The 14,035-nt window shown below is 37.9% G+C and overlaps 2 protein-coding genes across 2 annotated transcripts in view; both read left to right on the plus strand.

Annotated features, from left to right (window-relative positions):
• Nucleotides 1-3,994: 3,994 nt before the first annotated feature.
• On the plus strand, nucleotides 3,995-8,057 carry LOC113021155 (class I histocompatibility antigen, F10 alpha chain-like). The gene is made up of 7 exons (XM_026165639.1): nucleotides 3,995-4,259; nucleotides 4,866-4,921; nucleotides 5,078-5,138; nucleotides 5,984-6,304; nucleotides 7,470-7,553; nucleotides 7,737-7,754; nucleotides 7,882-8,057. The coding sequence occupies exons 1-7, from the start codon at nucleotides 4,052-4,054 to the stop codon at nucleotides 7,947-7,949; spliced, it is 816 nt and encodes a 271-aa protein (XP_026021424.1). The 5' UTR covers nucleotides 3,995-4,051; the 3' UTR covers nucleotides 7,950-8,057.
• Nucleotides 8,058-12,402: 4,345 nt separating this feature from the next.
• The window catches only part of LOC113021573 (uncharacterized), a 9,120-nt gene continuing 7,487 nt past the window's right edge, over nucleotides 12,403-14,035 (plus strand). Inside the window, exons 1-2 of the mRNA XM_026166313.1 lie at nucleotides 12,403-12,431; nucleotides 13,606-13,831. Of these exons, the coding sequence (XP_026022098.1) occupies nucleotides 12,403-12,431; nucleotides 13,606-13,831 (255 nt within the window). The remainder of the gene's footprint in view (nucleotides 12,432-13,605; nucleotides 13,832-14,035) is intronic.

Here is a 14,035-nt window from a genome sequence, read left to right on the forward strand (position 1 = left end):
AAAACTACTGAAGTAAAAATGAACACAGGGAAGCGCTTATCTTCAGAGTCTTCCGGCCAAAACAACAAACAAAACACCCCCTTTAACTAAAAATCAAACCAAGAACTCTCTAGCCGAAAACAAAACACAGTGGCTGAGCTCCCTGTCGAGCCAAAAACAGGAGAACCCCTACCTGCTTCCACTGTGATGAACTAATTACCACTGTAAAGGCACACCTTTGCTCACAATAAAAGAAAGAAAGCCAAAGTTACACAGAGTTTAAATTCACACACACTAAAGTTTGCTGCCCAAAGCACTGTAGCTCACAGTTCTGGCAAAATGGGGGAAGTGGCAGGGGCGTGGCAGTTTAGGATGGCAGACTATATGCCGTGGCTGACAAGCTGCAACACACCTCAGCTGTGGCTCATGAGGCAGACCTGTAACACAGGAAAGGAGAAAAAAAACTCTCTCACAGAGGGAGAGCCACTAAAGGTCAGCGACCGTAACAACATAACAGAAATGCCTTTTTAATTTAAAAAAATGTAATGATTAATAATTAATAATAATTGCTCTAATATGCTGAAGTTAAACACACCTCATATACCGAGAATGTAAACTAGACTTGCACCAGGAAACAAACCTTAACAATGGATTTAGCCCAACTTTGCTGTCACATTGCTTCTGCAGGTAAGATCATGATCCACAATCATTTTACTGGAGCAAATTATTTTTTAGTAAAGTATGCTAACTTTGACATGTATATAGGGATTTGATTCTGACTTTTAGAGCTCTTCATGGACACGCACCAGCTTACGCCACTGAACTTCTACAGCACTATGTCCCTAGCAGGTCCTCGAGGTCATGTGATCAGGGCCTACTTGTCATACAGCATACAAGGCTGGGAACTAAGGGACACAGATCTTTTGCCACTGTGGCTCCCAGACTGTGGAACTCTCTCTCACTGAGGTTAAGATCTGTGGGCTCAGTAGTCTCTTTCAAGAAACAACTAAAAACACATCTTTTTAGAATTACATTTCGTTAACTTTTTGTCTTTTTTTGTTTTATATCTTGTTATCTCTTTTTGAAGCACTTTGTGATCTTTTGTCTAGAAAGATGTATATAAAAAATATGTTACTTATGTTATCCCCATGAAACAATGGCAGTCTTAAATGGCATAAGCTGTAAGGAACTTGACAGATGTATTAATATTATTAGGAGAAAATCTTGGATCATTTTCTGATGGATGCATGCATCAGAAGATGCATCTTTATTTTCCAGGAAACAGGCAGGAACAGGTAACATATAGATAAATGCTTATATTGTTTTTTGGGACACAAAAGAAATGCCTTTTCAATAATAATAATAATAATAATAATAATAATAATAATAATATCAATTAAACCCTTGTTCAAGTATGCTGAGTGTCAGCTGAGGTTAAGCACACCTCATATACTGATAGTGTGAACTAAACTGATGTAGCAAACATCCCAGCTACAATACATACATGCTGGGACTCACTCTGAACTTGTTACATTCGAGTTTGCGTGTCAGGTTCTTTGTGTTACAGTCAGAGAATTTGGCACATTGTATTGGACATAGGCAGGTATTGGCAAGCAGGCAAGTGAAGCACTTCATGCTTCAGTGGGTGAAAGCAGGAACAGATGCAACAATAGATAAGCGTTTAAACTAAGTACTGCCAGCCCTGAAGATTTTTTCAAATGTTAGAACAACAATAGTTAACATTAAAGATAAAGAAAAGATACCTTATTTTATTGCGTCTTTTCTGCCATGGCGTCTTTTCTTAGTGCAACTAAGAAATGCATTCAAACATTCAAGCTCTAACAGAAATATAATCTGACCTCGAGCAGTGGTTTTACTTTTGCTTTATTTTATTGGGAGAGCCAAAACATTTTAGCTCTGATTTTCTGAAATAATTAGGATTAAAAAATTGGATAACACAAATGCATGTTTTATCAGCCAGTGATTAACAATTGAATTTTGATTTGCACTACAACTCTTCTGCACTGTCCATTAGTGATGTAGTAGAAAAGGGTTGGTATGTAGTATAAAAAACATATATTTTAAACATGGTTTATTTACACTGCTAGACTCCTACACTCCCACAAGATTTAGGCAGAATGCTTTTAATACACGTGAAATAGTTTCCTGATACATATTTCTGTTAAACAGATGATTCTTCATCATTTGCAGTTTAGCAAATCCAAAGACTCTGTCTCAAAAGTGTTTAGCAGAAGCTTTAGTGAAAATGTTAAAGAATATAGCAACATAGTTTTTTAAATGATGTAAAGTGCACTGTAAAAGCTAAGTAGTTCTCAGAACTAAAAAGAAATATGCAAACCTGTTGCTTCTAAAAAACTAAGTAAAGCTTACTTAAGTAGTAAAGGTTGTGTTCGTTAATAGTCTGAATAGCCCAGAGGAAGAAGCTGTTTGTGAGTCTGGGGGTGTGGGACAGGTGGTGGGCAGGGTGCAAGGGGTCACCTGTGATGGTCCTGGTTTTAATGAGACAGGAGAATCGGGCGATGGTCACCAGGGGTGGCTCTTTAAGTTAGGAAAAAGGAAGCAAAGATGAACCTGGAATTTCCCCTAAACAGCCCTGGCATCTGGTTATCATGTCCATCAGCATTAAAGGGAAAAGCAAGAAAAAATACAAAGTAACTCTTGGCTATGATAATTCCTAATCTCTGCAGCTGCCACAGAACACCAAAGTACAAATATGCACACAAATATGTAATTCATGCTAACAGGAGGATGAAAAATATTATCATGCTGTTACATTATTAATTTTTATAAAATTGATATTAAAAGAATAGAAATAAAGAAAAGAAATAAAGAAAAAGAAATATGCAAACTCATTGCCTCTAAAAAAAACTCATTATGAGTATATAAATTTGGAACTATTGGAACTAAGGAACTATTTTTAGTAGAACTTTATTTTTAATAGAATATTTATTCTACGTTTGTCATGTTCCTGGGTATGTTGACCCAGCGTTTTAGGTTTAGTTTACAGTATTTGGATGCTGTTTATGTTTAAGTTCATTAGATTAGCGAAGTTCATTTGGTTATTAGACTCCTTGTGTTTTCTTCCCCTGTATTTAAGTTTCCCCTCACCCTTTGTGTTTTATGCTGCGTGTCTTATGTTATCAAGTTTGTTTTGTCATGTCTGCGTCTCATGTTTCCTGTTTTATTTTGAAGGAGTCGTGTGTTCTTTGCTCATTGTATTTAGTTTCACTTCCCCTGTCCTGTCATTACCCTCATGTCAGTCAGCTGTTCCCCCATGTGTTCCCACGTCCCCTAATCACCTCCTGTGTAGTCCTCTGTTTCAGTGTGTCATTGTCAGATCGTCTGCTTGGTTTCTAGGCCAAGAGTTCATGTCAAGTTTTCTTATGTCAGGTCCATGTTCCTGTTGTCGCTTTTTATTTAATTTAGCTCACCCAGTTTAGTTTATTGTTAGCACTGCCTTTTGCCTTTTGTGTGCAGTTCATTTGCCAGCCTCAATAAACGGCTCGTGTTTAGTTATTCAAGTCACGTTTTGTTTCATCTGCATTTGGGTCCACCTTTGACTCTACACACAGTCAGCCCCACTGATTGTGACAAAGTTGAATTATTTATTTATTTATTTATTTATTTATTTATTTATTTATTTATGCGTGTGTTTCTGTCTGTCAGGATTTTTTTTCTGAAATTATTAATTACACTGCCACCATGTGGATCAGATAAAACACCCACAGTTAGGGGGAAAAAATGTGAATAGGTCCAGGATTATGAACAGCTGGTGAAATTGCATTTCATCTTTTGATCTTAAATATTTATTAGGATCTCAAAAAATTCTATCTAACAATGTTTATAACCAACGTTCTGCAGCATATAACGCATGCAGCTTACATTTAAAAAGTTCAAGCTGAATCACAATGAATGACTCATATTTCTAATAATGTCTATATTGTTTTTCTTATTTAATGTATCACGTTATCAATGTTTGTTTCCCACAGTGAAACACTCACTGGTGTATTTTATTACTGAATCCTCTGAAGTCCGAAACATCCCAGAGTTTATGGCAGTTGCAGAGGTTAAACGCACTGAGTTTGGTTACTGTGACAGCAGCAAAAAGATATTGGAAACAAGACAAGACTGGGTCCAAAAAACATTATATAATGACAAGGCTCAGTTGGATTCGTACAATGAACTTTGCTTTGCGATACTGCCATACGTCTTCAGAAAGTGGATTTCAAAGTGGCAGCAGCTGGCCAGCCAAAGTGAAGGTGTAGTATTTTCTCTTATACTTTATGTCACATCATGTTGTTAGTCTCTAGATTTTAAATTGTAATTTTGTGCATCTTGATTGTGACCAGAAATTTTACTAATGTGAACATGCTTCAAACTGCATGACAAAAGAATATCTTGTTGCATTCACAATCATCCAGGTAAGTAAATCTCCAAAAGTTGATTCTGTTCATCTGGACCATTTATAAGAAAAGGGAAACCTGCAGCTGAGACTGAAGAAGTCACTTGGATGAGTGACGAAACGTTTCTCCCACTGAAAATGCTACGTTCAGATGAACAGAATCAACTTTTGGAGACAAAAGAATACATGTACACATTGTTCTAAATAGTTGCCTTACATTAATTGCATTAATTATTAGTGCCTTCAAACTGCCTGTAATTATTTTTCTGGATACCCTAGATGGTTGAATTGTTTTTTTTCCTCTTGTCCTTCATCTTTTTCTTTTAATCATGAATTGCGCCTGTTTTCCAATATAATGTTGTCAGATCAGTTAAATCACAGGAAGAACACAACAAAGATAGAATAGCAGTGCCTCACAGTATTAATATTATTCATTTTAATTAATTTCTAATTCACTTTTCAGTTGTCAACACTTTACAGATGATGGAAGGCTGTGAATGGGATGAAAACACTGGAGAGGTGAATGGTGTGATACAGTATGGTTATAATGCAGAGAACCTTCTTGAATTTGATCTTAAAACAATGAAATGGATTGCACTGAAACCAGAAGCTGACATTATCGAACAGGACTGGAATGCTAATGGAAACTCAGCAGAAACAATCTTCCTCACTCAGACTTGTCCTGATTGGCTGAAGAAATATTTGAAAAATGGGAACAGCACCCTGCTGAGAAAAGGTAGAATCACATGAGTGTGTAAACTACATCCTTTATCTTTCTATTAATGATCTTTAAAAAAAAAAAACGGCAACGTGTGTTAACGTGTTGTTTTATGCAGATCAAAATGAAAATTAGTGGTGAAAACTGGGAAGTAAATGACACACAAGGAAAATAAATTATCAAAATAAATCCGCCGATTCATTTTCTGCCTCTTATTCTGGTCCAGATTATGGGGGCAGCAGTCTAAACCAGGGAGTAGCAGGTCTACTCTGACCCCATACTTACTAAACTCCTCCCCCCTTAGGTACAATTTTCCACCATTTGTAGCCACTATAACACTCTTTCAGTCACTACCTTGAGTTCATGTATACCCTTAATATACACACATACCTTCATTTACATGTATGCATGTACACACATATGTGTGCAAACAAATAAAACAAAATCTAAATAACATGAAATAGTCCCTCAGTCATCAGTGTCAAGGCTAATGGACCCAGACACAGACTTGGAAAATTTCACTTTAGTGTGTTTATTTACAGTGGTCCAAACTAAATACAAAAAGTATTATTGGAATTGAGGGGATCAAGGGAGGAAGGGTTTCCAGGCATCCAATATGTACAGATCTCACACTCACAGTTAGGCAGGTACCTGTGCACAGAAACAGAGGGACAAAAAGTGAAACTTTTGCTCAAATTGCTTGTTCCATTTTAAATTATTACTTTTTTATTACTATTACAGTCTTTCTTGATTAACATTTTTCATCAAACAAGTGTACTACATTTACTTCTTCTTTGATGTATACTGCTTTGCTTCTTTCACCGATTCTCACACCTTCTCTTTCCCACATTCCCTCTCTCCAGTTCTTCCTTCTATTTTTCTCCTCTGGAAGACTCCCTCCTCTCCAGTCAGCTGCCACGCTACAGGTTTCTACCCTCAAAGGGCCTTGATGTTCTGGAGGAAAGATGGAGTGGAGATCCATGAAGGTGTGGATCCTGGAGAGATCCTGCCCAACAATGATGGGACCTTCCAGATGAGTGTTGGCCTGAATGTTTCATCAGTCACACCTGAGGAGTGGAAAAGATATGAGTGTGTGTTTCAGTTTTCTAACGCTGAGGACAGCATCATTACCAACCTGAATAAAACCGTCAACTGGCGAAAAAACAGAATTAGACATGATCAAAGTAAGACAAACAGATTTGAGTTATTTTGTTTGCTGTTATTGTGGATCATGTTTAATGTTACGCTTAAATGTTTTATCGGATCCCAAGAAGAGTTGCTGTTACTATGGGAATTACTGATGGAGATCCTAAAAAAAAAAAAAATTTCCAGCACTTCAACAAAACTGAAATTAATATTCTCAAGAAAACCATCAAGCTGAAATTAGTTTAGTACTTCTATGTTTCAAATTCAGCATCTGCAGTCTATGAAAGCCTTGGTTGTTTATTTGTGGCCCATTTAGGAGCATTTTGTTTGGTGAAAAACAGCTCATGTAAATGGGTTAAAAATTCAGTGACATGAATTATGGTGTGTCTGTTAAGCACTGTATATTGCTGCATTTGTGGTTACATCAGTCGAGTTGACATAGATATCATATCATATTTAAATCCAATATGTGACATATGTTATCAAAAAAGTATTCACACTAAAGAATGCATGGGATCATCATCATCATCATGAGTGGGATTTTAAATATAGAGATTATGGGAGAAAGCTGGCTGATATAACAGAGAGAATGTAGGTACTTTGTGTAAAGTGAACAGGTGGGAGGGAAGCAGTGCCAGGTTTATTCAAACTGTTCTATCATGGTGCATTTGGGAAGAGAAACTGAGTAATCTGGAAAGAAGAGCATGTGAAGAGTGTTCTGGAGCTGAACAGTATCAGACAGGATCATGAGTTTGAAGCTGGAACTCAAAGAGGTAATGCTCAATGTTGTCAGTGTGTACGGCCCACAGATTTGGATATTAGTTAGAAGAAAAAAAAGGAATTCTAGAGAAAGTTGGTTCAAGACGGTGCAGACAGTGAAGCTGTGATGCAAGGAGCAGATGTAGTAAAACACTTGGGGTCAATGATTTCAAAGCAAAGGCCAGTGCAGCAGTGAGACCTGCTACAATGTTTGGTTTGGAGACGATAGCAGAGGAGGATGTTAGGTACAGGCTGAGAAGGAGGCAGATGATCCGCTGTGGTGACCTCGAAAGGGAACAATTTAAATTAGATTTCTTTCATCAGGTTGAGTGTGTGGCTTCATGATCAAACAAATTGTCAAAAAAAATATTTTCAATAATTGGATGCAGTTTTATTCCATCTTATTTATCAGTACATTTTATCTTGTTTGTTGTCACTGAGCAGAAATCCTCATCATTGCTGCAGCGGTTGTTCTTGTTGTCATCATTGTTGCTGTCACTGTAATTGCCATTCACAAAATGAAAGAAGGTAAGAGATTTAAAGTTTATTTACCAGTCAGTAGAGACATAAATGCTTAATTTCATTATCTCTGCAATATAATAGTCTACATGTTAAACATTGTTACTTCTGATTTTTGTAAGAGAAGGTTTGATTGTTAGGCATTTAAAACTGTCCAAAATGAATTTTATTGATTTATTTAATTTATTTTAGGCAGATGCCCTTCCTCTTGTAAGTACACTATCCCCCTCTAATCTGGTATTCTCACCCTGGATTTAAATTATTTGATTAATATTGTGCTAATTTTATTTATTGTTAACTTTATTGTTATTATTATTTGGACTTTTGGATGTAACAGCTCCTCACAACACGATAGAACTCTCCGAAAGACCACACAGACAGACAGAGGAGTCTACACAGTGTTGACACCTGCAGTTAACACTGAACAAACAAGAACTGAGAAGATTGTCTATTTCAGTTTTGTTTTATGTAAACATGACTTTTTACACAAAATCTTTTTTCCTTTGTTATTGTTTTAAATTCAAGTTAACTTGTAATAACTCAGGTAAAATGCATTTTAATATTTTATCATATCATATTTCCTATAGCACTGCTATAGCTATTAATGATATAATGTATATATAATTTGTATGGTGTATTTATCCTGATGATCAGGTGGTGGGGGATAATGCTGGACAGACGTGTTCCTTGGTGGGGGTGTCGTTGATTGAGAAAAAACGAGTAGACACACGTTTGTTCACCACCGTTTTTTAAGAATCTTTTTTTATTTTGTAGGTTATTTTGAATGTGTTAAAATAACATTCGGTAAAATAATGTAAAGAAGAATGAGATTCCTCAGCCGTGATGCAGTCAGAAATTAAGCAAAAGGCCTGAAATCCAGCCTTTGGGGGTATATGTAGAGTTATATGTAAGTGTTTTTGCTGATAGTTATTTCTGCTCTAATCACATCAGAAACGTAATCAAAATATAATCAAGAATTAATAAAGTCGAACAAGAAAATTATCACTACAATGAAATAATTCTAATAACCTTTCAACCCAGACTTTCTCTGTGTGTGTACTGCACAATGTCACATCTGCACTCTTTCTGTGCAGATGTCACCTTAAACGCTGTATGTGAGTGTAAAGAATAGAATGATGGAGGAAAACAATGTATTTTTGTTTAAAATAAGAAATCCTGTTGAAATAATGCTAAATCGAGTGAATTATGCTAAGTATGTGTCAATTGTAAGGAAATAGCTTTTACTAAAGGGGTGAGGGGGAAAGAGAACAACGAGGTCAGCTCAAATCGGATTTTTTCATGTGTTAAGTATTATAGCAAATAAGAGCTTAAGAATTTAGATGTCTACACAGTGTTTTGTTAGAAATGGTGACAGTGTAGAAGTTTCAAAGTAAAGGGACACTAAGTACTATGATAAGGTGGGTCATCGGTACCATGTGAGACATAAACATCGTCAGGTATCTCAGCCACGGTTGCTCTCATGGTCACTAAAACAACAAGTTATTGGGTGAAGGATGAAAGAATAGAGAAAAACATCTAGTACACATGTAACAGAGTAGCAGCTGTACCTCTAAGCTTGAGTACTCACTTCTGGGAAGTTAGCTGTATCTGTGGTTTTCTGAACAGAAGAGATCCATGATACTTTTTAATTATTCAATGCTTTAATAAATAATAATCTTTAAAAAAGTGTCTTGACTGGTGATTCCTCAAAGTTGGTAAAGAAAAATTACCAGGTTGGTACGAGGGAAACTTCTTTTGCAGTTCATCTGAAAAGATGCACTTACGCTTTGGGATCTTTTAAACATCATTAGGCACGTTGCTGTCTGTCCCGTCTGTGAGCGCAGAACAACTCGCAAAGCAGCAGTTCAGGGATGATGTCACACACATGGGTCCTCTGTCGGAATATAGGAAATCACTGACATTTTTATCAATCTTGAAAATCCCCCTGGACGCCCTGGACAGAACGTGAAAAATGAAAAGAAGACAGTTGGTCACCCTAGGTAATGGCATATTAAAGATATTTTTAAACAGGCGGGAACAGAGCAATGTGACAAAGATGTGTTAAAGATGCTTGTGAAGACCTCTCTACTTCCATGGTGCAGTCTTGCTGTACTCATCCCAGTACACCATCAGGATGAGGTGCTTTCCATAAGCTGACCCTACAGAATGTTTATTGTACTTTAGCAGTCTGCAGGACAAGTACCAGATTGTTGCTGGGTGCCCAGTCTCTAAATCCCCCACCTCATGGTGGCCAAAGAAATGGTTGTGATTTTCAGACAATTCATGATGGTGCTTTGGTTCGTGATGTGCCACATTCCTTATAGGTGCATGGCAAGGTCGCCCACTGGTTAGCCAACATAAACGAATGTAAATCAATTAGCCGCAACCAACCAACCACATGACGTCATGTTCCGTATTAACAGAAGATGCCACTAAACATGTTGGTAAAACTTGAAGCACTTAAATCCAGCTTACAGACAGAGTTACATCTATGCCAGTTTTTGAGACCAGGGCTCCACGATGTAAATCAGCCTTGTTATGTGCAGCAGTTCATGTCCTTGTAAGCTGCTTGGCTGTTAGACTCTGATGGTCTATCACAGCTGAATGAAATCGAAGCTATGCCAGAAATTAAGGCAGAATAGAGACTTAGACTTAGAGCTTTTTATTGTCATTGTGCAGTTTCTTGCACAGCGAAATTGGGTAGCTGAACCACAAAGGTGCTAAAGTAAGAAGAAGAGAAACCAATATACAACGAAGGCGGAAAATAAATAAATAATTAAATAAATAAATAGAATAAAATAAAAAACAGTGTATATGTATACATATGTGAGTGGAACTATATACATGGTGTATGTGTAGGAAACATTGAAACAGACTGGGACCAAAATAATTGCACATGAGCCAAAATTATTGCACAGAACATGGAAAGACTGAGATGTTGCACATAGATGATCAACAGCAGTGTCAGGGTGGATGTGTTGGGGAAGTCTTTACACACTCTTAGTTTGCATTAAGAGTTCTGACAGCCCTCGGGAAGAAGCTGTTCTTTAGTCTGTTGGTTTTGCACCTGATGGATCTGAGCCTTTTTCCAGAGGGCAGGATGTTGAAGAGGTGGTGGTTAGGATGGAGGTGGTCCTTTATAATTGCCCTGGCTCTGGAGAGACATCTTGAGCTGGCAATTAAGTCCAGGGAGGGGAGTGGACAGCCAGTCACCTTCTCTGCAGTTCTGATGACCCTCTGTAGTCTCTTCTTGTCAGCTGTTGTGCAACCAGCGTACCACACAGGGATGGCGTGCACCAGCACACTCTTGATAGTGGCACGGTAGAAGGACACTAGGAGTTCAGTCTGCAGCCTGTTCCATCTCAGAACCCTCAAGAAATGGAGGCGCTGCTGGGCTTTCTTTACTAGGGCTGATGTGTCTGTGGACCAGGATAGGTCCTCGGATATGTGGGTGCCGAGGAACTTAAAGGAGGACACCCTCTCCACATAGTACCTTTTATGGATAGGAGAGGGGGATCAGTTCTTGTTTTGCGGAAGTCCATGATCACTTCCTTTGTTTTCTTGGTGTATGCAAGTGAATGCAAGGGAGGATCAAAGGTAAGTAGTGTGATTTAAACTATGCTGAGTGGAGACTGATTGGCTTGAAGAAGATGGGCATGAAAATTATTTTACTACAGTGCTGATGTTGGCATTGAGTTTTACAGTGTGGTAAAGTGGAAAAGATGTAAAGAATAGAGAAGGAGTTAAACACCTGGGAAAGCAGGCAGACGACTTAAGCGCTTTGACTGCTCCGGGAGAAAAGAAAAGCGCTATATAAGAATCAGTCCATTTACAATTTATCATAGTGATTGTATGCACTCACATACTTACTAAAATTTGGCATAAGCTTCATTTAATTCTCTTTTTTATTGTTAAAGGCTATCCCCGGTGTTAGCAGGACATGTATGCAGCCCTGAAATGTCATGGTCAACCTACCACACTGCTGAAATAAAACAAAAGAATCCAGAGAGTAAAAGTTCTTTAAAATATCAGCCTTTCACTCCACCCGCAAATTGGTAGTTTGGTTTTGTTCCTGTAACAGTGCAGTGGGTGTAGAGCCTCTATTTTTGTGTCTGCAGATATGATGTTAGCTATGGCCTCTGCTGACATCTTACTGGTTTATTGCAGCTTTTGTGGCTTTATTTTTTTTTCAGATGTTCATATTTTGCAAAGGATGAGTGGTTGTAAATGGAGTGATGAGACTAATTGATGGATACAATCAGTATGGTTATGATGAAGAAGACTTTATAGTGTTTGACCTGCAGATCACTGCATATCACTCCAAAAACCACAGGCTGTCATCACCAAACTAAGATGGAATATGGAACATGCCCGATTTGAACATAATAAAAGCTCTTCAAGCCATTTATGCCCTAGGTTTTTAAAGAAGCATTTCCACTATGGGAGGAGCTTTCTGGAGACAGCAGGTATAATCACATAATCTGATGTAGTAAGCGGCGAAATTCATATGGCTTCCTTTTTCTAAGATAGAGTACAATTCAGAATCTAACATTTGTCGCTTTTTTCCTTTCTCTCTGTTGTTCTTCCCTCAGTGTCTCTCCTCCAGAAGACTTCCTCCTCTCCAGTCAGCTGCCACGCTGCAGGTTTCTATCCTTAAAGAGCCAAGGTGTTCTGGAGGAAAGATGGAGAGGAGCTTCATGAAAGCGTGGATAATGGAGAGATCCTCCCCAACAATGATGGGACCTTCCAGATGAGGCTCTACTTTAAAAACCTAAAAAATAAAAAATAAAAAACTTAATTCATTCCTATTTTCTTTTAATTGTATCGTGGTCTTAGATTCCTGACAATAAAGCTAGAGATGAATGTCAGGGAGCTGCTCATGTTACCGTAATTAAACTCTTTGCCACAAGTCTTGGTGCATGGTTCATCATCCAGGCAAGGCTGAGGAAGTCACTTTAATGAGTTACGAAAAGTTTCTCCCACTAAAAAAGCTACTTTCAGATTGACTGAATGAACCTTCTGGGTCTTTGCCACAAGGTGTCGCTGTTGTCCAGTCTGCTTAACAAGACTATTCAGCGATCATATATTGGCCAATAAGCCACAAACAAAAATAATATTCAACCTTCCTACTTCCTGTGGCAGCTCAACAAGTTCATCTGCAGGACCTGCTGGTTATTTGTTTTACACTGCCGTTATCCAGTCTGTACTTTGCACGTCTGTACAGGTCCAGGGTAAGGAAACGGATAGAAAACATCTCTGCAGACCCCTGCAGACATAAACTGCGCCAATTTTCAATTTAGGCAACACTGATGAAAACTTTGAAACAACGCAATGTTAAATCATTCAGTAGTTTGCATAGTTTCACAAGACTTTCTATGGTTTCTTATTATTACTGCAATTTTAAAAAAAAAGGTTTTGTATGTAAGAACTGCAGATTTAAGTGTTTCCATGGTTACAAGCGTGCTAACTGGAGAAACTGGAGGAACAGGGGGAGGGACACGGGTTGGTCACTTACTGTCGGTGGACGACGACTTGTTGATTCACATTTCTGTAAAGAAAAGGAATAATAGTTATGACCTTAAAGATAGAGAAACGATGAAGTTGTGTTTGCTGCTTATCTTCTGTCGTAGTTTATTTGCAGGTAAGAAAAATATTTTATCTCTAACAGCAGTAACCTGACCTTGAGCAGCTTTTACTTTCATTGTACTTTAAAGCACTTTTGACATTTTTAATTGAAGTTTAGAAGACAGTTTCTGGAATAATAAGAACATGAAACAGGACAGAATTTTCTTATTAGTACTGAAAAAACAGCTCGGTGTATAAGACACACACACACACACACACACACACACACTCTTCACTTTACTGGATTTTCATCCGTTTCTACAGCCTAATCAAGCTCTTATTTTATGTTCACACTCTATATACCCTCTGTAACTCTACTAATTCTAATATAAAAAGAATGCACCCTCAGCACAGAAAAACAGAAAAGTCAGTGATGTACTAATGTAGCAAAAATAGGAAACATTAGAACTGTAAATGTTTTCTTCCTTGTCTGCAGATTAACAGTCCACAGGTTGGGTGCTCGCACTCTGATTCGTTCCCTGGAGATGAAGGAGAGAGAGCTCAGAGGACAGCAAGATGGAGGAGTGAAGGAGAAGGTGGTGCAGCTCAGTGTCCAATCAGGAGTGAGCAGTTCTTTCACCACCTTCATTGCTGTCAACAAAGACAACAGAGAGGCGATCCAAGGACCTCTGCACCGCAGACATATTCTACCACCCTGTGAGGTTTGTTTAAAGCAAACAAAGCAATACCATGAAAGTTAACAGCAGGATGTCAGAGTCAATAGAGAGGACTCAAAAGAGCAACTTCAAATCAAACTATTTATGTAGTAGGTGTTTCTTTGCCAATGTCTTTCCCCTGCATTAGAAAGTAATAAGCCAGATGGAAGTACAACACACATCTATGCATTTCTATAAAAACTGACCTGC

The sequence above is a fragment of the Astatotilapia calliptera genome, chromosome 4, assembly GCF_900246225.1.
Source record: "Astatotilapia calliptera chromosome 4, fAstCal1.2, whole genome shotgun sequence".
Lineage (NCBI taxonomy): Eukaryota > Metazoa > Chordata > Actinopteri > Cichliformes > Cichlidae > Astatotilapia > Astatotilapia calliptera.

Coding starts and splice junctions, on each gene's coding strand:
- LOC113021155 (XM_026165639.1), top strand. CDS start 4,052: ATGGCAGTTGCAGAGGTTAAACGCACTGAGTTTGGTTACTGTGACAGC. Junction 4,260..4,865: donor GCTGGCCAGCCAAAGTGAAG/GTGTAGTATTTT, acceptor TTCACTTTTCAG/TTGTCAACACTTTACAGATG. Junction 4,922..5,077: donor GGGATGAAAACACTGGAGAG/GTGAATGGTGTG, acceptor TTCCTCACTCAG/ACTTGTCCTGATTGGCTGAA.